The sequence below is a fragment of the Callithrix jacchus genome, chromosome 6 (assembly GCF_049354715.1).
Source record: "Callithrix jacchus isolate 240 chromosome 6, calJac240_pri, whole genome shotgun sequence".
NCBI classification, from domain to species: domain Eukaryota; kingdom Metazoa; phylum Chordata; class Mammalia; order Primates; family Cebidae; genus Callithrix; species Callithrix jacchus.
Genome location: NC_133507.1, coordinates 120,736,277 through 120,762,890, shown reverse-complemented (window position 1 = coordinate 120,762,890; position 26,614 = coordinate 120,736,277). Strand labels below are relative to the sequence as shown.

Genomic DNA, 26,614 nt, shown 5'->3' with positions numbered 1-26,614 from the left:
TGAACTAGTTTGTGGTTTTGAAGGGTACCTTAGGATTCAGGGATGGGTTGTGGAAGAAGCAGATACAGGGTGGGTGGGGGAGCAAACTGCAGGACTGCAGGATACCCAACTCTCCACCCCAACCCCCTGCTTCCATTAGCCACTCTGCTTTTGTCTCTACTTTCTTGTTTCAGGTGAGGTGTAATTTTTTTTGAGACAAAGTCTCACTCTATCTCCCAAGCTGGAGTGCAGTGGCGTGAATACAGCTCACTGCAACAGCAACCTCCTGGCCTCAAGCCATCCTTCTGCCTCAGCCTCCCCAAAGCTCCAAGGTTACAGATGTAAGCCACTGAGCCAGACGGAGGCAGAATTTGAACAAAGGGTTATAAGGAGATGCCAGATGATCTCTAAGGTCCCTTCTGCCCTGTAGGGACAGGGAACTTTTGTTTTCAAATCTCTGACCTGAACATAGACCTTCAAGCTAAAAGAGTTGAATAATAACTGAGAGACACAAGATAGGATAAAGAAAACATGTAGGCTGGGCATGGCCATCACTCCTGTAACTCCAGCACTTTGGGAGGCTGAGGCAGGCAGATTGCTTGAGTTCTGGAGTTTAAAACTAGCCTGGGCATAATGTCAAAACCCCGTGTCTACAAACAATACAAAATTAGCAAGGTGTGGTGGCACGTGCCTGTAGCCCTAGCTATTAGCCAGGCCTGGTGGCACATGCCTGTAGCCCCAGCTACTCAGGAGGCCTAGGTAGGAGAATCACCGAGCCTGGGAAGTAGAGGCTGCACCACTACATTCCATCCTGGACAAGAGAGTCTGTCTCAAAACAAAACCAGAACCAAAAAACCGTGTTAAAAAAAGAAAGACTCCAAAATAAAATTTTTTTAAAAAGTAAAAAGCACCAAAAATTAATCTTTTCTTCTTGCTAAGAAATTAAACATTTCCTATTAAATATAATGAAACGGTACATTCAAAAAAGTTAAATCCCTTCCAACACTGAGACACATAGTAAAAACCAACCAAACTAGCAGATAAACCTCAGTTTGAGTGTCCTGCAGAGACAGGGCTTGATCTACCCAAGAGCAGGAGAACTAGTTTTCTCCACAAGGGGCTCCTTTTCAAAACAAGAGGTGCCTCTGAACAGCCACCTGAATTAGGATGTGGCAAACATGACATGCAGGCTTTTGTTCTGGGTCTCTGATTTCTGTGCATACAGGACCTTCTCCTCTTGGTGTCATTGAGAGTTTCCATTCATTTGCATATACATAGGGACATTAAACAACAGCAGCCCCATGAAAGTATGGAGAGCATGATTGGCCACTACTGGACTGACACAAGATGTTGGCAGTTACTGTTCATTGGTTGGAATTTTTAAGTAAATATTTATTAATAAAACTTCATAACACAACAAAAATTCATGTTGCTTAGGGGAAAATGTGTCTAACCATTCCTAGCATTTTTTGAATATAATGTTATATTTTGTGAATTTTAGTAGCTTTGGAAATAATCTTAATGTCATCCCAAAAGTTAAAACAAATTTTCAGCAGAAATTCAAAGTCTATTTTAGGAATTATTTTTCATCTGCAATATAACTAATAGTTATGAAAAAACAGCTTTGGAGAGAGGCTCTAGGAAACGTTTCATTTCATCTGCATTATGCCCAGGTCCCTAAAAAAAGGAAAGCACAACCGAATCACCACATGGAAGGTATAAAAAGGCAACGAATGAATTAAGCGCAGGTGAATCATAGACTTGTAACTTTTGGCTAGTTACATGAGATATTCCAGCTGTGAACGAACAGAATGCATAGCAAGTGATTCCAGTTTAAGCTAGTAACTATGCTTACATTATAGCCTACTGGTCTTTCTTGATAGAGACATAGGCAGACTAAAGAGAAGGAACCCAATCCATATCGTGTAAAGGAAAAGTGATTTCAAAAATATTAAGGTGAAAAAGAAATTGTTAATTTTCAAAATTCTATGGCTCCCTGCATCCCTCTTTCACCCAGACAAAAATGGCTAGTGATCATTTTATGTAATTAATACACAGGTGTGTGGGGAATGAAGGTAAGCTCCTTTTCTTTGCTTAAATTAATAGCACAGCTTCTGTTGTTCCAAACTAATAATTGTATCAGTGAAACCTATTTGCTATTTTAGAAAATGACTAGTAGAACAATATATTTCATAATATCACATGATAAAACAATTTAAAATTCACAGGTAATTAAAAACACTTTACTGTTCTACAATGACAACTAGGGTCACTTGTAAAAAAATCTCTCATTTATCAGACTGCATTCATATGAAAGAAGAAAACCTTTTCGTGTTCCATAAGGGAAGAAGATAGAATGAAATCTGACATAGTGCAAACGTGATTAAAGTGAAATTTTCAAAAAAACCAAGTTGCATTAGGAATTAGACTTCTGTCTCTTTAAGGTTAATTCTCTACTCATGTTTTCCTGAACATAAATAAATGCTACACCAAAAAAAAAAAACAAAAACAGACTATAGATAGTATTAATTAGGAGGTTCTTTAAAACATTTCAAAATTCTGCAGCACATTAGGGAACCTAATTTTCAAACTCTGATATGTATCAGGTAAGTAGAGCCGATTCTTTTCCTTGTTCCAATAAGGATTTGCCTTCTTTTTATTTATTTATTTACTTACTTTTTTGAGACATAGCCTTGCTCTGTCACCCAGGCTGGAGTGCAGTGGCAAGATCTAGGCTCACTGCAACCTCCGCCTCCCAGGTTCAAATGGTTCTCGGGTCTCAACCTCCTTCCTGAATAGCTGGGATCATGGGCGTGCACCACCACACTTGGCCAAGTTTTGTAGTTTTAGTAGAGATGGGGTTTCACCATGGTGGCCAGGCTGGTCTCGAACTCCTAACTTCAAGTAATCAGGCCTCCTAAAGTGCTGGGATTACAGACATGAGCCACTGTGCCTGGCTTGCCTTCTTTTGAGATAAATTGGCTGTCTCCTAACTATGGAAGTCTGGAAACTCTTGAACAGAGTATGAATTATGTGTCTACACTGGGCTGGAAATTTCTACCCTTGACATTGTTGGTTTTGTTGCCCATTTGGGGGGCCAGAAGAGAGGTTGCAGGCAGGATGGAGTGGCGCAGTTTCCTCTACAGGCCTACGGTCAGAAACAGGCTGGCACAAGGGAACAATCGCAGGGCCAGGATCAGCGTGAGGCCAGTGAGGCTGAGTCAAGGGGCAAGTGCAGGGGGGGTCCTGTCTTTACTCAAGGTTTCGATGTTTTGTTCACCACATTTTTTTTCTGCATTAATTTTATTAAAAAATGTTGCCTCCCTGAGTTTTTTGGCTCCTACTTACATACTGGCCTCACCCTCGTCCTGGCCCTGCTCAACCAGAACCTGGACTGTGAGCTCAGGTAGACCTGTGAGGCCACAGCAGAGTGCAGCCTCTCCCTTTTATTCTCTTCCGCTCAGATGGGTCAGGAAAGTCACCCACAAGAACTAAGTTCTCCCTGGTGCAAAAATGAAAACAAAGGGTAAAGAAAAGTGTCCTCTGTCTAACAGGAAACTAATGGGAGTGTTAGGGAATAGCAGTTGTCATAGATAGAACTGACCCCTGGGAGTTTTAGTTGATCTCTATTCCAGGGCTTGTATCTTTCTGGACAGGAACCATAATGAGCAAAAGAACTAATGCCCACAAGTTGAATTTAGCAGAAGAATCAAGGAGTCAGAATAATACATTAATTCAAAAAGTGGGAAGACTCCTTCCAAATCATGCTAAGTTAAATAAAAATGAGAGACTTGAGATGCACATACAAATGTGACATAAAGCTCTTTTGTGTAACAAAACGGGCAGGATTACATGTGGTATACCTAAACTAACCGATGGTAACTTTCCATTCTTGAAGAGAACAAAATAATACTTTCAATCTTATCGCTAAACTTCTCACAGGACAGGTTGGTATGTGTCTCCTTGTATTTTTCAAAAATGCACACTTACTGTCCTCAGGCAGAGGCAGACGCTGCCCTGCCACAAAGAACACTGGGGCCCTGTTTACTATCCATTTGTGTTTGAAGTGAGTAGAATGGAGAAAGGGATGCTTTCAGAAATGTTATCTTACTTAATGCCCCCATAGCCTATAGCTCGGTAAGAACAGTCTCATGGGGAGGGGAGAGAGGATTAGGAGCCGGGGAAAAAGCTTTCCCTCTGGCAGTTGCTACAGCTAGAACCATGAAGCCCACAGGATTCACACTGTTTTCTCTGGAGGGATATGATAAGACTCGATGTAATGTTATTACGCTGTCTCATTTAGCAAGTAGTGTCATCATCCAATTGTTTGGAAAGGTGAAATACAGGAGCTTCCGATCTTTGCCCTACCATAGAAGGAACATTTGGACACCACAGTACTTTTTTTTGGAAAACGGAAGCTATAGCTGGAAGCCAAAAAAGCTCTCAAAAGGGAAGATGAAGAAAGTAATATCGATCTGGTTAAAAAGCTCTCAAAATTATCTAACGAATGCTGACATCAGATAGGTATTGGTCTTTAGGTAATAACATTGGTATGTATCTACTTTATGCATTTCTATGCAGATTTAGTAGAAAAAATACCTACATATATATTTAATTCCGTAGGATCCCAATGCATTTTGAGGATTTAAACAGATAAGCCAACCTCAAAAGGGACTGATTCTTGCAACTAAAACACAGACACCTCTGGGGTGAAATGTGGCAACAGTTTGACAGGCATAGCAGTAGCTTAGGCCAGAAAGGATTTATCCAATTAAAATTATGGGATGAATTTTGGCTGGCAGAATGTAATTACCAGCCTTGGAATGGATCCAGGATCCTGAGGTTAACACCCCTCCTCTTGCCAACAACCCTCCTACCTGCCAACACTCCGAGATGGAGAAGGCTGGATCTGACATAATCGCACATAATACTGTTGTGACATCTAAGTACAATGATGATGATGTGAGAAGCATCGTGAACCTGATTTTTTTTAACACTCATTATGTTACTTATTTTTATGCCACATTAGGCTAGAAACCAAATGTCCACATAAATGTTAATTTCCTCAAATCTGTGTTTAAAAATTATAATTAGAAAATAAAAAATAGATTTAAAAATTAATTTATTCAGTCAAAGTAGTTATTTAGTGATTATTTCACTACAGGAACAAAATTGGATCAAAATGGTGACATTTAATCCTTGCTACACGAAAAAAAAAAAAGCAGGTCCTGATTTTTTGGAAGTGAAATGTGTTCTCAAGGTTGACTGGCCTAGAAAAAAAGGAAATGCAGAAGCCTTGTTCATATTCGTTGTAACTTTGACTAAATGGGTATGTGCAAAGACTGCTTTTGTCCCGGGGTGGGTCCCGTTCACAGTCACGAGGGCCACTAATCCTCCAGGAAGGGATTTACCGGAAGGGTTTGTGTGAGTGCCTGTGTCCCTTCCAAGGAAACCAGAGAAGAGCCCCCTTCTGGTGCATGATCAATAGGCAAAGACCTGATCATTAGATTCCATGCCCTTTTAAAGTCATTAATGGACAAGAGAATTGAGGAGGGTTTGGCGACACAGAAGAGCAGATGAAAAGGCAACACTGAGAAGAATCTGAAGCGTTCAGGGACGCCAGGCTCGTGGTGCCTAGTCAGGGAGGGAGAGGCAAAGCCAGCCCGGGAGGTGCGCGGCTGGGTGGGGCGCGCCCCGGGCGCCTGGGAGGCGGAGCCGGCGGTGGAGGCTGCGCGCGGGAGACGCGCGGCGACTCGGGCTAGACGGCTGCGCTGCCCCCACCGCCCTTCGGCGCGCGCTAGTCCTCTGCCCTTCCAAATAGCGGAGCGGCAGGCGTGGCCGCTGATTCGAGAGCCCGGCAGGGGCGCGCAGCCGCCGGCCGCCCCTCACTCCCAGGCGCAACAACCTTGCGCCTCGCCGCCGCTGTGTCCCGCGAGACCTGCGGGGAGGCCGGGAGTCACTTCGGTTTCCCCTTCAGCCCACGTGGCACTGGCACACTCCACCCAGGAACCCAGTCGGGACTGCGCTGGGAGTCCCAGCAGCGGGGTTCTGGTCCCCGCACGCGTTGCCGCAGCCTGGCGAGCCTCCTTGCGGTCTCCCAGCGCCGGTGGGATGCGTGCGCCGGGGTCAGGTGAACTGCTGTACTTTGCACTTGCAGGGCTAGGTCCTCTGGGGGTGGGAAGGAGTGGGGGCGGGGGGCGGCCGGGTGTTTGATCTGTCACCAGAGGTCATCCAATGGTAATTGAAGAGATGGGCTGGGTGGACTAGCACCTCCCTGTCCCACCACAGAGTGTTTTGGGGCTTGCGTTTGGGTCACTTTCTAAGTCTGGTACTGCCGCTCATTTCAGTTTCGCTGTGAAGGAGAATTTTTCTAACACCATCTTTGTGTGATTTAGCTGTCCACAGGGAATCAAAATGTGGAGTGAGAGGATGAAACTAATCCTTTCTTTTGCACTGTTAGGGGTTGCCATAAACACCATTTGTTAAAAAGCATAATTATGTTGGGAAAGTGCCTGATGAGACAATTAAGCTGCATAAACACACTGAAAACAAATGAAAACCAGAAGACGCCCACACCCCTTGTGTAAAGCAATTTTTTGTTTACATAGAAACGAGAGGTCTGGGTTGCTTTATTACAACAATGTTATTAATACTTAGAAAAACCTAATGATAGAATTTTTATGAATTTTCAGTGAGGAGATGATGGTCATATTATGAAAACCTGCCTGCAAACCTGAGCTAGCTAGGACGCCTGAACCCTCTCTACGTTAAGATGATTAGGCCAGTGAACGATGCTAGTGAATAAGCCAGCAGATTTATTCCGGGAGAGCACCATTATTTGCACCAGAGCACTTTAGCTTAAACTCTAAAGTTTATAAAGTGTGTCTCAGAGTTAGATCACTGTGGTTGGTATCCCTCACACAGGGAACATTACCTGTCAGAAAACGACCCTCATCAAATATTTGTTAAATGAATTCATGAGGGCCTCATTCATTTTTAGTTATGATATTTAAAAGAGACCAATGTAATATGGTCCTGAACTTGAAGGGGGAATTATTTTCTTACTATTTTAAGATGTTTTAATTCCTTTAGATCATGAATATCATTTGAAGTATGGAAAAATCAGTCAAAAATGCCGTTCTAGTGCATTAAAAATAAAGCAGCCTCTAAAACCTGTATAATCTATTTTCAACAAGAATCACATTTCTGGTATTATTTAGTAATATATATCAGAATATGTCATCTTTCAATTCAAGTTACAGAATTCTGTGAAAAGACTTTAAACTGATTTAGAAACTTTGTTGAAACAAGGAGGAATAATTGTCATGTAAAGCATCCAAATGGCTTCCTTATTTGTTTGTTTAATGTCCATGGCCGGCCTATAGATACTTTTTTTTGCCACAAGAATTGATTTTATAAGAATCCACATATTAAAGAATTTTCCTTGTTTCTTTTTTTTTGCATTTTTCCAGTGAGTCTAGTTTAACAACAAAAAAAGTCATACCTATTCATAAAATAGTACAGACCTTGAAAATAGGGATAAGGCTAAGGAAGACCATGCTTGAAATGGGATAACATTCTTTAATGAAAAACTTTCACTTACATGATGGAATTCAGGCTGAGGACCCTGCCAGGTATTTTCCAATGTCATTCCAATGTTCATATGTTCATATGTACATGGCCATGTACACATGGTTTCTTATTTGAGTCAATCTGGGGATTTTATGCTTTAGAATTTTTCTAGGAATGAAATAGTAAAGTGCTTATATTATGACTGCCTAGTTTCTAAAAAGTTATGATTTTTTATAGTAAAAACATGAAACTATAAATCAACTCTAAAGACACATAATTATTTTTCTCCTATTCCAGAAAAATCATATCTTCCTCCAGAGTGGGGCTTCGTTTGCCTGCCTGTTTACTAAACATTTCAGAAGCCAGAAGAAAATACATTGTTGAGAACACAGCAAAAGTAGCTCTTCTTTACAAAAATGGTAGGAAAACCAGACAACTGAAGCTGAATGCTGTAGTGTTTTAGTGTGTACACCTTATCTACATAACATTTTTCTTTCTTTCTTCCTGAATTTTCCTCCTTGTTCTTGAGCTGTTACAGCTCTGCACAACTCCAGGATACTGAGATAGCTCAGCTACTCAGATGTGCACATATGCTCTTTTCCAAATGTCTGCATACGTTCAGCAGCACAGCTCTTCACATTTGTATGAGTCTCTGAGATACACGTTGTTCAGATTATTGACAGGCTCCTGGGGAGGATGTATTTACATAAAAGTATAATGTTTCCCTCATGGGTTGTTTATTTGATCATTAATAGAAAGAGCATAATCATACCTTATGCTTTTTATTGAGCAGGTTAAATGAAAAATAAACTTGCCAAATACCAACTACTTTTCATAGCATTCCTGCCACCAAAGCCCATGCAATCATTATAGTATTATTATTTCTACTCTCTTTTCTCTGTATAAAGACTGTTAGGCAAGTGCATTTAAATGATGTGCGTAGATCACTCAGCAATTTGATGACAGAAGACTGGAACTCCTTATTCCCTTGGCCAGTATTACTATGAAAGATACTACTCTTTTTCATCCTTAAAATATTCCTGTGATGACACATGGTTAGATATTATTTGTCTTTACTTTCACACACACACCAACACACACAACAGTGTATACAGTCATTTAAATAGAATGCTTGTTACTATATCAGTAACTTTTTGTCAACAGGTGAAACCAGTCCTAAAGCATTTCAGACATTAAATTTTAATTTCCGATTGTCATTTCTAATGTAGTTACTGCTTTTCATAAGAAAGACATGTTTTCCCCCACTCCGTCTCAACTATGAGCACATTTAACTTACTGTCTTGCAACTTTGCTGGAACTAGAAATGTCTATGAAAATTCCTGATAATTGCTGATAAGAAAACTCCTTTGGAGTTGGTATGCAGCTGTGATTTTGCATGCTTTTTGTGGAAAGAGCCAGCTTGGGCTCTTCATTGTCAAACAGTACATCTAATGGGATTGGGTTGCCTGTCTCTGTGATTAGGTGAATGTGCAGAGACATTTGTGGAAGTTACACACTGATGGATGCCTGGGTCTCAACTCACAGTTTTTATCAGCTTATTAGTGGCAGCAGCTCAAATGGAATTATAGCTATTATACTCCATTACAAATACCAAACAATTTACTTCTGCTGAGATTCACACTGACAGCTCCTCTTGCCAGCAGCAATTTTTTTTTTCTATATGCATGCTTAAGAAATTGCAGGAGAGAGTGTTTTATTCTTTCAGCATTTGATTCAATTGAATCACATGAAACTGAGAATAAAAGCTTTCAGGAGAAGATTTAGGATGAAAAAAATTAAATCATATCTCTTTTCTTCCAGGTGTTAAGAGTATGTTGAAAAACTACATAAAATAGGAGGTTGCGTGATCTTGTTCTTACTTCATCTTTTATGGTTTTCAAAATGCAAGGAAGGTAGCACTAGTTAAGAAAATGAACCTGTCTTTTTTTTTTTAACAAATATTTTAAAAGCATTTATTTTTAAGTGAGTGGAATAAAACTATATAAACTGTGTAGTTTTTTCTAATTAAGGAATGTGAGCACATTTAAATGGCCTAGAAAGGTCTTAGGTAAAGGAATCTGAGTTATAAATTTTAGACCTACACCAGGGCAGGACTCTATAGATGCTTGTTTGGCCATGAGTGAGTGACATATGTTTATCTTCTCACATTATTAAAATTAATAGTGCAGGGCCTTTGTAAGCTCTGTAGTTCCTGGGTGTAACTTGTTTTTCCTTTCCTCTGAAAAGATTAATTGTTGAGCTGCCAGGGGACAGGGAAACAAGGTATAATAGCATAACCAAAGGTTTAATTACCGCCTGAAAACTTTTGTCCTTCACTTTGAATTTGCTTTTGTAGGCATAAGGGGGACTTTTAAGGAGCCTGGACCATGCTTGTAAACTTCAAAAATAACTCTGGGGTTATGTATGGCTGCCATACAAGGGAATGGCAGCTTTCTCCTCCAGGTTACGCATATTCAAGAGTCACAAACCACCAAAAGCTGGAAGTTGTTAACATCTGAAGGCTGTTGGTGGCCTCTGAAAAGGAGATGGTGGACTCAGAGCAGTTTCTAATGGACAGGTGCATTCGTCTCAAAAACCTCTGCTCTGGGCACTAATTGGTCTATTTTGGTTGTACCAGATGTCAGATCTTGACCCAAACAGTTTAATTTCTGGATTTTGGAAGGAAATATTGACAAGGCCTACGTGATGAGATTGATAAGGAACAGGATTTAGAGCAGTACGATTTGGCCATTGAAGAAAGGGGCTACTGTCTTAGACTGAGTTAAGGGAATTCTGGCAAATTCAGTATTAAGTCCAAGAGAGGATCTCTTGTAGACATCAAAAGCTTGTGTCTGAGCTGAGCCATCTGGTTATACAATAAGATGCTGTAAAAGAAGTGGACATTGCTACTCATGAATTTCATGTTTATTCAATGTCACTTCCAAAAGTCACATCCCAGAATTTTTCCACTAAGCTAAATTTAATTATATCAGAAGAAATAAAGTATTAAGGTTTTATCACAGAAAAAACATTCTTACACTTCTGTCTTGCTTCCTTTACAGAGAAGAAACATCCTTTGTCAGTGCTCAATATATTTTCTGATCAAGACCACAATAGATCAGTCATTACAATAGCAGCTTCTGTTGATAAGTTGGGTCAGATTTCAGTTTCTTTCTTTACATATATGTCTTTTTTTGGTGAAGGGTAGGCTTCAGGTAGACCTGAACATTATCTGTAATCATTGATTTCCTGTGTAAATCTGAATACTCCCCTCCATTTATAAAGAGTCTACCACAAAACGACATTTAATCATTTTCTGAACATGTACATCTCAAACATTCTCCATTTCCTCTTTGTTACAGTAAACCTTGGGGTCCAAGATTTAATAACTTTTTTTTTTGCTGAAGATGATCACATATGCTTTGTGGTTAAGAAAAGATATCTTCAGGTTTTAGCCTGGAAGTAATAGTGTTGAAGTCAGCTTTCATTTCACTGCAAAGCTGGCATGGAATGAAACTTGCTAAGCAGTATATTCTGGGTTGGGAGTTTGAGATCTGGGGTTGGGCTGTGAATGGACATGAAATGGACTCCATGTCTCATAGGGACATTGTAAGTGTTTGTAGGACAATTTAAATTTGAAGAAGCACAATCGTTTAAGTGAAAACCTGTGTTATCTTAACATTGCTTAGTAAAGGTTTCAAATAATTTCAGATAAACTTGTTTTCCACTTGGCAGATTGTCCTTGTTCAAAAGCTGTGTTTACTTGCATAAGGGAGGGAAGAGCTTACTGATAACTTACAGCAAGCAGAGGACAGATGATCTGTCTGGCTAATTTTTTGTATTTTTTTCAGTAGAGATGGGGATTTGCCATGTTGGCTAGGCTGGTCTGGAACTCCTGACCTCAAGTGATTTGCCTGCCTCAGCCTCCCAAAGTACTGGGATTATAGGAGAGAGCCACCACACCCAGCCTGGACAGATTATCTTGAATGTTAACCTTAATACAGAGTTAAAAATCTACTTTTTCCTCTACTGCTAAAATGTCATATCGTATTACTAATGAAAACTCAGAGTAACATCTAAAACTCTTAGGTATCTATAATATACATTTAACTATAATAATTAAATGAAAAATATAATTAGTGGATAAGCCCGAAACTAAAATAAGTATTTATGCTTTAAAATATTTATGTGGAAAAAAAATTATGTGGCCGGGCACAGTGGCTCATACCTATAGTCTCAGTGCTTTGGGAGGCCAAGGTGGGAGGATTCCTTGATCCCAGGAGTTTGAGATCAGCCTGAGCAATGTAGCAAGACCCAGTCTCTAAAAAGAAAACATAAAAAAATTATGTCTGTATCTATTCTAATATAATTACTCATAAGGCATTCTGAAAATAAGGAATTCGATTCAGTTAATTGGAGAAAATTGAAAAAATTTAACCAGTTTAAAAAAAATAATTAAATAGTATAAGACTAACAAATCTTACATAATTCTCCCACTTTGGGGAGGGAAAAGCTAGAAGAAATATGAAGTTTTATGAGTGTTGGGAGGTAGGGTGAGGGGAAAGATTGGATTTTATATTTTTTATTATTTTGGACATAAAAGAATTCTATACAGTTTACAAAAGAAAAGCCTCTAGTAGAGCAACAAAATCATAGCTTTTTCTTTAGATATAGTTGAAAGCTTAATGATTGTTTTTCACAATTTTGCATTTTTAGGCAGTTCTGTTCTGGCTGCCTAGAGGCCTTCCGGGCTATTGATAGGGAATTTCAAGAAGGAATCTATCCTTGCCTGGGAGCAGTGGACCTGATTCCAGTTTACCTCCTCTCTGGTGTCACAGTGGAAGAGTGTGGAGTGGTGGCTAGAAGTAAGAGAAAGTTTGGGGTTACATGTTCTTCCTTACCAGAAACCACTGTTACAAACAAAAATAGCTTGTGAAAATCTAATCACTCCTCAACCCCCTGGGGAAAATTGATTGTGAAAACTGTATCAACAATAAGCATTCTTGGGTTCTCTGTGACTCCTCCACTTCCTACCCCATGACATTATGGAATACTAAATGCTGTGGGATATGGCAAAAAAGAAAAATCAATAATTTTATCCCTTGCAAATTCACAATAGATCATGAGGAAACAATAGTAGTTTCTAGTAAGTCCTTTAGACTCTTCAGGGCAGAACGATGGTATGTGTTGCCTATCTGTGTCGTATTTTCTTGAGCAAGGGTAATGATGAGGTTGAAAAACCACGTATATGTTAACTTTTACCCCTTTTTCCTCTTTTTTTTTTCTTGTTTCCCTGTGTACAACTCTCTCTAAGATTTTCTTTAGAGCTGAACTGTCACTTGCATAATTTCAGCCCCAGGGGTAAGGTTCGTTTAGAAAATTTGAGCTATATCACTTGAGGTGTTGTTGAATTAGGCAAATTGGGGGAAAAGAAAGACCTTTTGCCTGGACTGTCTAACTGTACCATGGTTAATTACAAGATACAGAGGCTTATAATCTTCGGGGAAAAATCTGCCTTAGGATAATTGCATTCTTTTCTGTATGACCTCAGAAATCCATCTATGATGTTGCCTCATTTTTAATTAATGGTGAATTGTCTAACATTTGGGATGTAGATTTGGACTTTAGCTGAGCTACATCAAGCACCAGATAGGAAATGAGACTTGCTTCCAAAGGACTACCTCACTCCTTACGCTGCATTTTAATATGACCTGACAGTTGAAAGATTATTTCCAAGGGAATCTTGGCCCCAGACTCACTTGATGTTATCCAAGAAAGAGTTAAAATTCAGCAAGGGGGTAAAATATGTTCCACACAAAAAATGAAGAGGTTAGAATTGTCCAGACCAGAATAATGATTCTAATTGTCTTCAAAACAATTACGGACAATTACATTAAATCGCAAATTAGCTAGTACATGAAGTTCTTTATTACATCAGGACTGGTCCACCCCAGATGTTCGTCCTGCATAGGAGACAGTTGAGAATCAGTGAGTCTGGACACAGGATTTCTCTCTTCCCTTGCCCTTTGCTTCATTGGCAGCTACTGTACCTCATGATTTAAACATGGACATTTCTAATTAAATGAGAGCTCAGCTGCATTCTTGAACTAATTTATAACATTTGATTTGAAATGTAATAGCTTCAATCTTCATCTGATTAGAAACAGTCCTATACTGTACATGGTTACTATTTTGATGCTCCAAAATGCAGTTTTTGTTTTTACATTCCCTTTTCTACACAGCTGTTCATCTAATATCATCCAAATTTTTTAAGTTTTTTTTCTTTTTTTTTTTTTGTAACAGCATGCTCAGGCATTATGAGGCAGAAATATTCACATTCTAGAATTCCGCTGTTCTCAGAACAGTGAAAGGATGTTTTTTCCTAAAATAAGGCTTTCCCAGGGAAGCCAACTTTAAGATAATAATCAGCTAACTTTCTCTGGACAAAGGGCAATGAATAGCATCCCAGTGACATAGAAGAGTTGATACCAGTATGTGTAATTTATGTATACTTTGTATGTAAAAATGCTGAATAATATATTTAAGAACTTTTTAATATCAGCTGTAAGTTTGCTTATAGCTTCAGGAAGAGGTTCTTAAGGTGAGTCCAAAGTTGGTATTCAGGGAATTTATAAATAACTCAACAATTTTTGCAAGTTTTTATGCATGCGCATTGTGTATATATACATAGAGACATACACTCACATAATTTTGTGTATCATTTTAGTTTGAGGACTTTTAGAATAAAGGGAACAGTGATGCAGAGGCCCAGAGGTGAGGGCAGCTTGAACTTGAGCACCCGCAAAGGATTTCAGTATGGCTGCATGGAACTTAAAGGTGGGGTGGGATGGGAAAGGTGTTTCTGGGAATGTTATGAAATGAGGGTCAAGAGGTAATCAGAGGCCATTATTATGAAGTTTTAATTTTTTAAATTTTTAAAATTGTTTGAGATGGAGTCTCCCTCTGTCACCCAGGCAGGAGTGCAGTGGTGCGATCTCAGCTAACTGCAACCTTCACCTCCCAGGCTCAAGTGATTCTCCTGCCTCAGCCTCTCAAGTAACTGGGAGTACAGGTGTGCACTACTAAAACTGCCTAATTTTTTTTTCTATTAGAAATGGGGTTTCACCATGTTGGTCAGGCTGGTCTAAAACTCCTGACCTCAAGCAATCTGCCAGCCTCAGCCTCCCAAAGTGCTGGGATTACAGGCATAAGCCATTGCACTTGGCTATATTATGAAGTTTTAGATGTCAGGTTGAAAGGTTCAAACCTTGTGCTAAAAGCAGTGGTAAACCAGTCTTTTAAGCAAGAAAATTCTATGATAGGCTTTCAGTTTTAGGAAGATCACTATGCCTGCATGATAGAGAATGGACAGGAGGCAGGCTGACCAGTTTGGAAGGATGATAGTGGCCTAAGAGAACAGAGAATGGACAGATTCCATGGGATCTTACAGGTGAGGGACAGAGCAGTGGTGTGATAGTGTCATAACTTAAAATGACAGAAGAAAGGGGATGTGGGGGAAAAGAGCATGAATACATTATTTTACATGCTGTCATTTGACAGTTACATAGTTCAGAGCTCAGGTAAGATGTAGATCTAATCGATATTTATTTAAAGCTTACAGGTTTTCCCCCAATATTTTGGATGTTGGTTTTCATTTGTTGTTATTTTTGTTTATTTGTTTGTTTTGGGACAGAGTCTTGCTATGTTACCCAGGCTGGAGTGCACTGCACGGTCTCAGCTCACTGCAACCCTCACCTCTTGAGTTCAAGTGATTCTCCTGCCTCAACCTCCCCAGTAGCTGGAGTTACAGGTGTGAGCCACCGTGCCCAGCTGGTTTTCATTTTCTGTAAAAACTCACAGTTGATTTATTAGGCTACATCTCATTTTTATCAGTATTCGGTCTCTACAGTTTTTTTTTTTTTTTGAGACAGTGTCTCGCAGTGTTGCTCAGGCCAGAGTGCAGTGGCATGATCTTGGCTCACTGCAACCTCTGTCTTTCTGGTTCAAGCAATCCTCCCACCTCAGCCTCCCGAGTAGCTGTGACCACAGGTGCATGCTACCACACCTGGCTCATTTTTGTATTTTTTTGTAGAGACAGGGTCTTGTCATGTTGCCCACTTAGGTCTTGAATTCTTGGGCTCGAATGATCCTCCTGCTTCAGCCTCTCAAGTGCTGGGGTTACAGGCATGAGCCACTGCACCCAGCTAGGTCTCTAAACGCTTTCCTTTCCTTATTCTCTGTCTCTTTTTTTCTTCTTTCCTTCCCTCCCTTTCTTTATTTTTGTTTTTATCAAAATCATAGAGGCATGTAGCTAAAAATCATATACTGTACAGGGTTTATTAAAAAAATTCTAAATACCTATCTAAATACCCCCTTTACTTTCCATCATACACACACTTGAATTTCCTTTTCCTCAGAGCCAGCCAAGTACTTTCCACTCTTTTACCTTATTATTTAGGATTTAACTCTAGATATTAAAATATCACACTTACACTGGTACGTCATAGTATTTCAGTTTTAGGCACTATCTATTGACTTCTCACTGCAGAAGATGAAAATTTAGCTTCCCCTTACCCCATCTCTCATCTCTAACATACACACACCCACACCCACACCCACACACACACACACACACACACACACACACTCTCTCTCTCTCTCTCTCTCACACTTCCAATCTTCTATCCTCTCAATATATTTATATCAAAATTTGGGTCAATAATTAGTGGTCACATTATTGTAATTATGTAAACCTTTTTCACAATGAATCATTTAGATCATCATTATTATTTTACCTTTTCTGCATGACTTTCTTTTTGCTGGAGTTAGTCATTATCTTTTGATAATTTGTTTGCTTAGCGTTTTATATCGTTACCACTGGTTTAGCTCTGAATTCTCTGTCAATAGTTACATCTCTCCATGCATTCTGATAGAACACTTGATGCATTCATTGAGGATTCTATCAATTCCATTTTCTTTTTTTTTAATTGCATTTTAGGTTTTGGGGTACATGTGAAGAACATGCAAGATAGTTGCATAGGTACACACGTGGCAATGTGATTTGCTGCCTTCCTCCTCTTCACCTATATCTGGCATTTCTCCCCATGCTATCTCTCCCCAACTCCCCACCCTCCACTGTCCCTCCCTATTCCCCCAAAGAGACTCCAGTGTGTAGTGCTCCCCTCCCTGTGTCCATGTGTTGTCATTGTTCAACACCCGCCTATGAGTGAGAACATGCGGTATTTCATTTTCTGTTCTTGGGTCAGTTTGCTGAGAATGATGGTTTCCAGGTTCATCCATGTCCCTACAAAGGACACAAAACTCATCATTTTTGATGGCTGCATAATATTTCATGGTGTATATGTGCCACATTTTCCCTAACCAGTCTATCATCGATGGGCATTTGGGTTGGTTCCAGGTCTTTGCTATTGTAAACAGTGCTGCAATGAACATTTGTATGCATGTGTCCTTATGGTAGAATGATTTATAATCCTTTGGATATATACCCAGTAATGGGATTGCTGGGTCAAATGGAATTTCTATTTCTAGGTCCTTGAGGAATCGCCACACTGTCTTCCACAATGGTTGAACTAATTTACATTCCCATCAGCAGTGTAAAAGTGTTCCTATTTCTTCACATCCTCTCCAGCATCTGTTGTCTCCAGATTTTTTAATGATCGCCATTCTAACTGGTGTGAGATGGTATCTCAACGTAGTTTTGATTTGCATTTCTCTAATGACCAGTGATGATGAGCATTTTTTTATATGTTTGTTGGCCTCATGTATGTCTTCTTTTGTAAAGTGTCTGTTCATATCCTTTGCCCACTTATGAATGGGCTTGTTTGTTTTTTTTCTTGCAAATCTGTTTTAGTTCTTTGTAAATTCTGGATATCAGCCCTTTGTCAGTTGGGTAAACTGCAAATTTTTTTTCCCATTCTGTTGGTTGCTGATTCACTCTAATGACTGTTTCTTTTGCAGTGCAGAAGCTGTGGAGTTTGATTAGGTCCCATTTGTCTATTTTGGCTTTTGTTGCCAATGCTTTTGGTGTTTTAGTCATGAAGTCCTTGCCTACTCCTATGTCCTGAATGATTTTGCCTAGATTTTCTTCTAGGGTTTTTATGGTGTTAGGTCTTATGTTTAAGTCTTTAATCCATCTGGAGTTAATTTTAGGGTAAAGTGTCAGGAAGGGGTCCAGGTTCTGCTTTCTGCACATAGCTAGCCGGTTTTCTCAACACCATTTATTAAAAAGGGAATCCTTTCCCCATTGCTTGTTTTTGTCAATTTCCTATTCTTAAAGAAATATCTTCTGGAATTCTCTGACCTGTTCTAGTTAGGACCAGCTGCCCTCAGTGTGTTGAGGATAACTGTCTTTGTAGGATCTCCCTTGGCCATCATCATGACTTTCATCTTTCTCCATGTTGGATGCCCTGGTCCTCAACCTGAATCCCGTGTCTTCTCTTTCTCTTTTTTTGCTTTCTTGGTTTATGGTGTTTGGGTGGAACATATCCTTTACTAGCTTTCTGAAAAAAATGGAGTACATTGTTGACCCTTTGCGTGTCAGACAGTGCCATTATTCTACCTTCACACTGAATTGTTAGTTTGCTATAGAATTCTAGGTTAGAAATAACTTTTCTTTAAAGGTTTTGTATCATTGAGTTCTTGTTTCCACATTGCTATTGAGACTTCTAAAATCATTATGACTCCTTATCTTTTGTAGGTGACCTTTCATTTCTCTCTGGAGGCTTGTGAGGTCTTTGCTTGGTTCCCGGTGTTCTGAAATTTCTTTGAAGTGCCTTTGAATGGGTCTGTTTTTATCCATTATGCTGGATAATTGGTGAGTCCTTTTATTCCTTGAAACTGTTGTCTATCAGTCCTGGACAGTTCTTTTGGATTATTCCATTGATGATTTCTTCCATTTCCTCACTGCTTTCTAAAAGCCCCATTATTTGGAGATAAAATTCTTTTACTGGTCCTTTACATTTATTTTCTTATTTTCCATCACTCTATTTTTATAATGCTTTCTAGCAAATTTCTTCTATTTCTATCCCAGCCTTCCATAAGTTTTTTATGGCTTCTATATTAATTTCCAAGTGCTTTTATTTACTCTGTAAATGTTTCTTTTATTTTATGTTTCAAGAAAAGATCCTGGTTTTATTTCATGAATGTATCATCAATGGATCATTTCAGTTTCTTCTTCCTGAATAGTTTCCTCTTACATTGCCCCCTTCCCCTGTTGCTTTTGCCTGTTTTTTTTTTTAAACGCTTTCCTTAGTTGTCTGATGATGCCTGGTTGACTGCTTCTTCTGTGTGGATGCTAGAAGACTGAATGGACACTCTGAGTATGCAGGTGGGGTTTGTCAGCTGTAGGCTGACATGGCTGGGTCGTTTCTTTGGGAAACTCATACTTCAGTATTTTTTTGGTCTTTCCTCAAGTTCCCCAGAGATGGATCTTCCAGTGTCTAGCCTGGAGTGGAGACACCACTATCAGTGTTTTAGAAGCTGAGTTGCAGAAAAGGGCTGAAAAAAAATCTCAACATCTAGTTTGTCAATATAAATGTTCTTTTAATTCCTCTCTCTTCATCACTCACCCCTGCCCTCAGCTGTGTCAATATTCCCCAGACTGGGCACCTTGTATTTTACCTCTTGCATATTCTGCTAGGGTGTGGCAGGCAGGTGCCTGTCTGTGAAGAGCAGGGATGGGCTCTGACAGCTGCTGAAGCTGACTTCCCACCTGTCTTCTGGTTTTGATCTTCCCCTTTGCTTTCCCTTCCAAAGTGGGGCTGCTGCCGGTTCTGCCCACTGTCAGACTCCCGTGGGATGCCTGAGGCACTTCTCTGCTGCTCTACTTGCTGCCTTGGGTCTGTCGAATCACCTCCCCCTCATACGTTTTCTCTGCAGCTTCCAGTGCAACATCCTCCTCTTTATTTCTGTTTGAGTTAATGCTTGGGGAAAAAATTTCTTTACCATTTTTTTCCTTGAGGTTTTTGGAAGAAATGAAAATAAACATATGGATCCACATTCTCATGTTTTCCTAGAAGTCCCTACTTCTCTTATTCTTGGCGATTTAAAATCATCTTGGATCTTTCAAGAACAATGCATTCACTCACTTGGAATCGTTGGTAAATTTTCAGGAGCATCCATTTTTGTCTGACTGCTACTCAGTATTGAAGATATTTAGTTTGATTTTCTGGACTTCTGTCAAGTTTCTATAGACAATTTCTCTGCAGGATACTGTGGACCCTAATGCTTCTTGTGTGTGTTCCACACCTTCCTTACTCCGTGTCTTCATGTGCTGGACCCAGTGTCTCTGTAACATGACCGTGTTGTCTGTTTACACGCTGTTGCCTGTTTACACTTTCACAAGAAGGATTGAGTGATCATAGAGGAGAGGGGTCAGGGCAGAAGGTTCTTAGGCAAATCATCCCAATGCCTTGACAGTGAAAATAGGCTTACCTAACATGTAGGCTCATAATATTCAGCTTTAAGAGTCTAGACCATAGTTAATGAATTTCATAAATGATATGGAAACTTGCATTTTGTTTCATGTCATTGATCAAATGAAGGTTTGTTCAATGCCATATCAACTACGGTTATTATTTAGAGAGTTGTAAAGATAAATGCTAGCCACGTAACTTACATGAATAAAGAAATAGCTCTGGCATGATTTATATTGATTTTTTCATTTAAAAATATATAAAACATTAAGGACTTTGATCAGAATTATCAGCCTTGTAGATGTTTTTTTCAATTATTCTTATGACTTGGAGGATGTGTGCCATGACACATTCACACAGCGTCAACACTCGCATGGTAGTCTTGAGACCCTTTGATTACCTTATTACAGATTGTCAAAACATGGGCTGAGCTGGCAAATCAGGAACAACTTTTCACTTTAAGAATTTTTACTCTGATTCTTCAGTTGCTATGGAGATTGTCATAAAACAGTGCTGGTTTTGGTTGAAATCAATCAGTTTAGATGCTGGGTTCTGATATAGTTCTCACCACCATCAACACTACCCTCATTGCCATAGCATAAAAACAATAGTCAATTTTACAAGTGTGTATAAACACATGTAGAGCATAGCATTTAGTTGGAAAATTACAGGAATACTGATACCATAGAAAAATCTGAGAAAACAAGGGATTGTGCTTTGGGAAGGTACTTAAAATAGTAAGATTGATTTCCAGTGACTTTAGTACATTTTAACTATGAGAGAGAGTTACCAGGTTGCTCATAAATGCATATTGGCACAGGCTGAATAAATGCAAGAGGATTCTACCAACCACTGTAAAGCAGAGGTAACTAATGAGGAAGGAAAGGCCAAATGGGAGAACTGGGATAAACTAACTCAATTTTCCATGACCGGTAGTTATGGATGAACTCAGCCATACTTGAAATTCTTTTTTCTCACTCTTCTCTCTCATTGTAGCTCTGCTACAGCCTGCAGGTCAAGTGAGCAAGCAAGTTAACCCCATCGACAACACTTGACCCATGGAGGACCAGAGCTGGTAGATAAATGCTTGCCTCTTTTGTTCCTGAGATGATGGAACTGGACAGTTCTGAGGCCCATCTCAGCAGGATCGAGTCCCAGTTGCTTACAGATTGATAACACATCCTGGTGTTGACTTTTTCTCCTTCCCTATCTCTTCCTTCCCTCCCTCCCTCCCTCCCTCCTTCCTTCCCTCCCTCTCTCCCTCCCTCCCTTCTTCCCTCCCTCCCTCTCTTCTTCCCTCCCTCTCTCTCTCTTCTCTCTTTCTCTCTTTCCTTCTCTTTCCTTCTCTTCTCTTCTCTTCTCTTCTCTTCTCTCTTCTCTTCTCTTCTCTTCTCTTCTCTTCTCCTCTTCTCTTCTCTTCTCTTCTCTTCTTCTCTTCTCTTCTTTTCTTTGATGGAGTCTCACTCTGTCACCCAGGCTGGAGTACAGTGGTGCAATCTCAGCTCACTGCAACCTCTGCCTCCAGTTCAAGCAATTCTCCTGCCTCAGCCTTCTGAGTACCTGGGATTACAGGCATGCGCCACCATGACCGGCTAATTTTTTGTATTTTTAGTAGAGACGAGGTCTTTCTTTCTTTTTTAAAAAAACAGGGTCTTGCTTTGTTACCCAGGCTGAGTGTAGTGGCACAATTGTGGCTCATTGTAGCCTTGACCTTCCAGCCTCAAGTGATCCTGCCACCTCAGCCTCCCAAATAGCTGGGACTACAGGTGTGTACCAACATGCCTGGCTAATTTTTGTATTTTTTGTAGGATGGGGTCTCCCTGTGTTGCCCAAGTTGATATCAAACTCCTGGGCTCAAGGGATCTGCCCAACAGGACTGGCACCCTGTTGACATAAAAAGCAATAGGGTTTATTGAAATACTGACAAATGGCTGGGAGTGGTGGCTCATGCCTATAATCCGAGCACTTTGAGAGGTTAAGGCGGGACAATTGCTTGAACCCAGGAGTTCAGGACCAGCCTGAGCAATGTAGGGAGACCTCATCTCTACAAAAAATAAAAATAAAAAACATTAGCTGGGTGTGGTAGTGTGTGCCTGTAGTCTAGTTACTTGGCAGGCTGAGATGAGAGGATCCCTTGAGCCCAGGTTGAAGCTGCAGTGAGCCATGATATGCCACTTGTACTCCAGCCTGGGCAACAAAGTGAGACCCTATCTCAAACACAAAACAAACAAACAAACAAAAAAAAGAAATGTCAACAAGAATAAATGTCTTATAAGAATCTCCTTATTGGAACAAATAGATGAGTACATGAAATCCATCATCCCTTGCTGTACATTTCTTGCAATTGTTTCCTAATCTAGAAGGCACAGGTGAGATTTACAGTTAAAAATTGGGAGACCCCCTCCCCAGCCAACCACTTCACCTAGGTAAAAGGTCTCTTAGGACACCCAGTATTAAGTCAGGAGTCATTGTGGGAGACATCAAATATTCACCCCTTACCAACAAAGGGAGCCCTGGAGGGCCTCAAAGTTGAGGCCTTTTAGGTTTTCTGATTTTCAGTAGGTATCTGTAACACCCAGAGGTTGATATTTTATATGATTGCTGATGATGTTTTAGAGACTGTGGATCTAGTAGGGGTTTATAGCAGGTGACTACATACTAGGCCCTGGTATTTTTAAGCCCAGGCCCCATAACCTTGGAGATGTTTTTCCTGAATCCCTTTTTCTTTTATCTTTCCTTCCTGGCTTTTATAGTGGCTTCCAGTGTCAAGGCCACTAGGATTAGAAAACTCTGAAAAAATGCTATAATGATGTTAGTGACGTTGATGGGCTTGTAGATTAAATGCATAAACCCAAGTCTTTCCACACCCTCATGCACCCACCAACCCATCCACCTGTTCTCTATTGGAAGAGTAAGAGTGTGCTTCTCAGGAGACTCAAAGCCTGCAATAACAATGACAACAATGTATGGTTGTAGTGTTATGATATTACCATAATTATAGCATCACTAGTTATCATTTATTATATGACTATTAAAATTACATAGATTAACTTACCTTCCAATTTTAATTACCTAAAAATATGTAGTAAGATAGTATTTTGAGATGTTAATTGTTGTGCTTTTCTTTCCTCCATAGACTGTGTGGGACTATCTGAGTTACCTACCTTGAGGAGATTATAGCATTGTTATAGTGAGAATGTGGAAGTAACAGTGCTCATGTTTTATTTGTTTATTTATTTATTTACCTATTTATTTTAGAGACAAGAACTTGCTCCATTGCCTAGGCTGGAGTGCAGTGGTGTGATCCTAGCTCACTGCAGCCTCGATCTCCTGGGCTCAAGAGATTCTTCTGCTTCAGACTCCTGAATAGCTCCCTTGTGGGCAAATGGCGAGATGTAGTGCCAGCTTTGAGACCACTGAGAGATTATTGTGCATTTTCTGTGGCCAGCAGCCAGGGAGAGGCTTGAGAGCTGAACACACGCAAGGAAAGCAAAGCAACTCATGCAAAGCAATTGTTTGCCTTTTTGAGGAGTACCCAATAGGTGGAAGAGCCAAGTTAGCTCTTTGTTGCTGTGCGGAGTAGGCTTAATGCCGAAGGCTATTTATACATTGGCTGATATGTTATCCAGCAAAAGAATTCCTGGCCATCCCCAAGACTTTGCCATGACTCATCTGAACTACTCTTTGGGGAACCTTTAGTGTCTCCATAGCCTCTCTGAAAGAGAGTCAGAGATCCTTAACATGCAGAGAGCAGTATATGGAAGCAAAAGGCCAATACCAATTCTACCCACTCAGTACGTATATGTGTGGATCTGCCTGTCAGTTTCTGATCAGCATGAACTAACCAATAATATTACATCCCACTGTGGTTAGACAGCAAAGCAAGATGGGAAGTGGGCAGGATAAGAATTTGAAACTGGACACACTGGCTCATGCCTGTAATCCCAGCACTTTGGGAGGTCAAGATAGATGGATTGCTTGAGCTCAGGGGTTCCAGACCAGCTTGGGCAACGTTTCATCTTTGCGAAAAATTTTTCAAAAATTACCCAGATGTGGTGGTATGTACCTCTAATCTCAGCTACTTGGGAGGCTAAGGTGGGAGGATCGCTTGAGCCTGGGAGGTGAGGCTGCAGTGAGCTGTGATGGTGCCACTGGAATCCAGCCTGGGAAACAGAGCAAGACCCTGTCTAAAAAAAAAAAAAAAAAAAGAATTTGGGAGCTGAAAAATCTGAGTTCAAATCCTACATCTGCTACTTGCTTGCCAACCAGCTTGAGAAAATCTTTTAGTATCTCCTTTTTCAGTCTCTAAGAGTTTTTGTGTCTGTAAAGTGAGAGAATAATATCATCCCGTGAGGATGGTTATGATAACTGATGACTATGTGTAAAGCCCCAGGTCCTCTGCCTCCCACCAGCTATCATTATTTTTAGTGATTCTCCATTGCCTTGTGGAGGGGGTGCTGAGCAGTTGGAGTCCAGGAGAGTCCCTTTCACCATAAAGAGAGTGGATTCCCCTTTTCTGTTTTATGTATAAAGATTCCAAACAAGGTACCTTCTGAGCAAAGGGATGGCACAGCAAGATGTTAGAAAATCACTTGAGCAAGAGATGTCTGAAGTGCTTTTAGCTCTGGAATTTAAGTTCTATAGCAACAGCTTCTCCTTTATCAGCTCTTCATTTGCAAAATGATATTCAGTTATCTATTTCAGAGAAATATCATGAAAACAAATGGAGAGGGGTTTGTGAACATCCAAACAGTCTTGGAGTGCCTATTGTGTTTCCATTTCCTTTAGTAAATGCTATTGTGACTTTCAGAGAAGTATAATAAAGTACCTTCCCCCACAAAACTGAGGCCATGAAATCTGTGCATAAAGCCGCTAGAGAGTACCATAGGACACAATAAAATGAGTTACAGAGTACAGTATAAGTTAAATATGTTAGGCCACTCAGGACAGTATAATTCTTTAAATGATTAATATCACATCTGCACAAAGTGGTAAATATATCAGCATATGCCCTACAAAGGAATAATAAGCTTCTTTATACATATCTCTATGAAACTATATGTTATATGCAAGGAAATAACAACCTTCTTGGATTACTGGTTATGAAATATATAAGTAAAATATCCCCCAAACTTCTGATATACTATATACTTTCATGAATAACTATATCTGTATCTCCATGAAACTGTGTGGTATTTTAAGAGTTTGAGGGCACATTACTTTTCTGTTTGCAATGAGGAGAGTAGATAGGTCCAATTATTTTTACCCATAGCTGGAAAACAGACCTGGACACATTAAGAAACTCACTTGTAGTTTTTTCTATCAAGATGGTAACAGAACTAAGAATTCTCACAACTATTTATTTATTAGACCTTGACTGTTTTTTTTTTTGAAATGGAGTTTTGCTCTTGTTGCCCAGGCTGGAGTGCAATGGTGCAATCTCAGCTCAATGCAACCTTTGCCTCCTGGGTTCAAGCAATTCTCCTGCCTCAGCCTCCCCAGAAGCCAGGATTACAAGTGCTACCACCATGCCCAGCTAATTTTTGTATTTTTGGTAGAGATGGGGTTTCACCACATTGGTCAGGCTGGTCTCTAATTCCTGACCTCAGGTGATCCACCTGACTCAGCCTCCAAAAGTGCTGGAATTACAGGTGTGAGCCACCATACCTGGCCAATCTTGCCTGATTTTTTAAAATTAATTCTCTCTTTCAAAATTTTGAATACTACAGTTAAGATTAAAATTCACCTCTGATCACTGCTGTCATTCCTGGTTCTCTGAATGTTTCTCTGCCAAGTTATGGTAAGAGTATAGCATGCCCCAAATCCAGAATTTTCTACATGCTTTACTTATATACATGTATATACCAATAAATCCAATATTATATTGCTTGTATATATTTGTATTAGAAATGCTCTTATACTATAATTTTTTCATTCAGCAAGATAGGTTAGAAATATATCCAGGTATTAACATTCTATTTCATTCAGTTCTATATCATTCTGACTGCTTTGTAATTATCATAGTGTGAATGTAACACATTTTGTCCGTTCTCCTGTTTGTGGATGTTCAGATTGTCTCCTGTTTTTCCTAATGCAAATAATGCAATGATGAACATTCCTGGATGGTCTCTCTTGTGCACAAATGCAAGGCTTTCCTAGAGAAAATACAAAGGGATGTAATTGTTAGGTTAAAATATTTAAAAATGTCTTTTCCACATTAATTTTACATGAAAATCAATTAAGTGCTTTTCCTGACCTCTTTTCCATAATAGATAAATTTTTTCTTTGCATTTTATTTTTTACTGTCATGCCAATAATAAACTGACACTCAGAGATGCAAGTGAAATTACTTTTTCTTAGCAAGGCCTGTTCATTTGGAAGCATAGATGTTGTTATCAGCCTATTGTGGCTTGTAAGTTTGTCCTTTTGAAGTGAAACATGAGGGAATAGAGAGTAGCATCCAGTGATGTGCAGAAGAGTTTTGTTTCTTCCCTTAAATTGTTTTCTGCTACCTCAAGAAAAAACAGACAACAGAACGTGTCAGTGGAAATGCAATTTAGGAATTGTACTTGATCTCATTTTTCAGCCTGATGTTTCTGCTCTTTCATCATAAAGATCAGCTGCATTTT

General features: G+C 39.7%; 1 protein-coding gene and 1 long non-coding RNA gene across 2 annotated transcripts in view; both read left to right on the top strand.

Moving 5' to 3' along the window:
- The first annotated feature begins 5,991 nt into the window (after positions 1-5,991).
- Positions 5,992-26,614, top strand: part of FTCDNL1 (formiminotransferase cyclodeaminase N-terminal like) — a 68,733-nt gene continuing 48,110 nt past the window's right edge. Inside the window, 3 exon segments of the mRNA XM_078329137.1 lie at positions 5,992-6,104; positions 7,849-7,970; positions 10,614-10,706. Coding sequence (XP_078185263.1) covers positions 6,091-6,104; positions 7,849-7,970; positions 10,614-10,706 — 229 coding nt within the window. The 5' untranslated portion in view covers positions 5,992-6,090.
- LOC144576821 (uncharacterized) lies at positions 13,911-26,325 on the top strand. The gene is made up of 2 exons (XR_013519378.1): positions 13,911-14,042; positions 23,244-26,325. It is a non-coding gene; the product is annotated as an uncharacterized LOC144576821 (long non-coding RNA).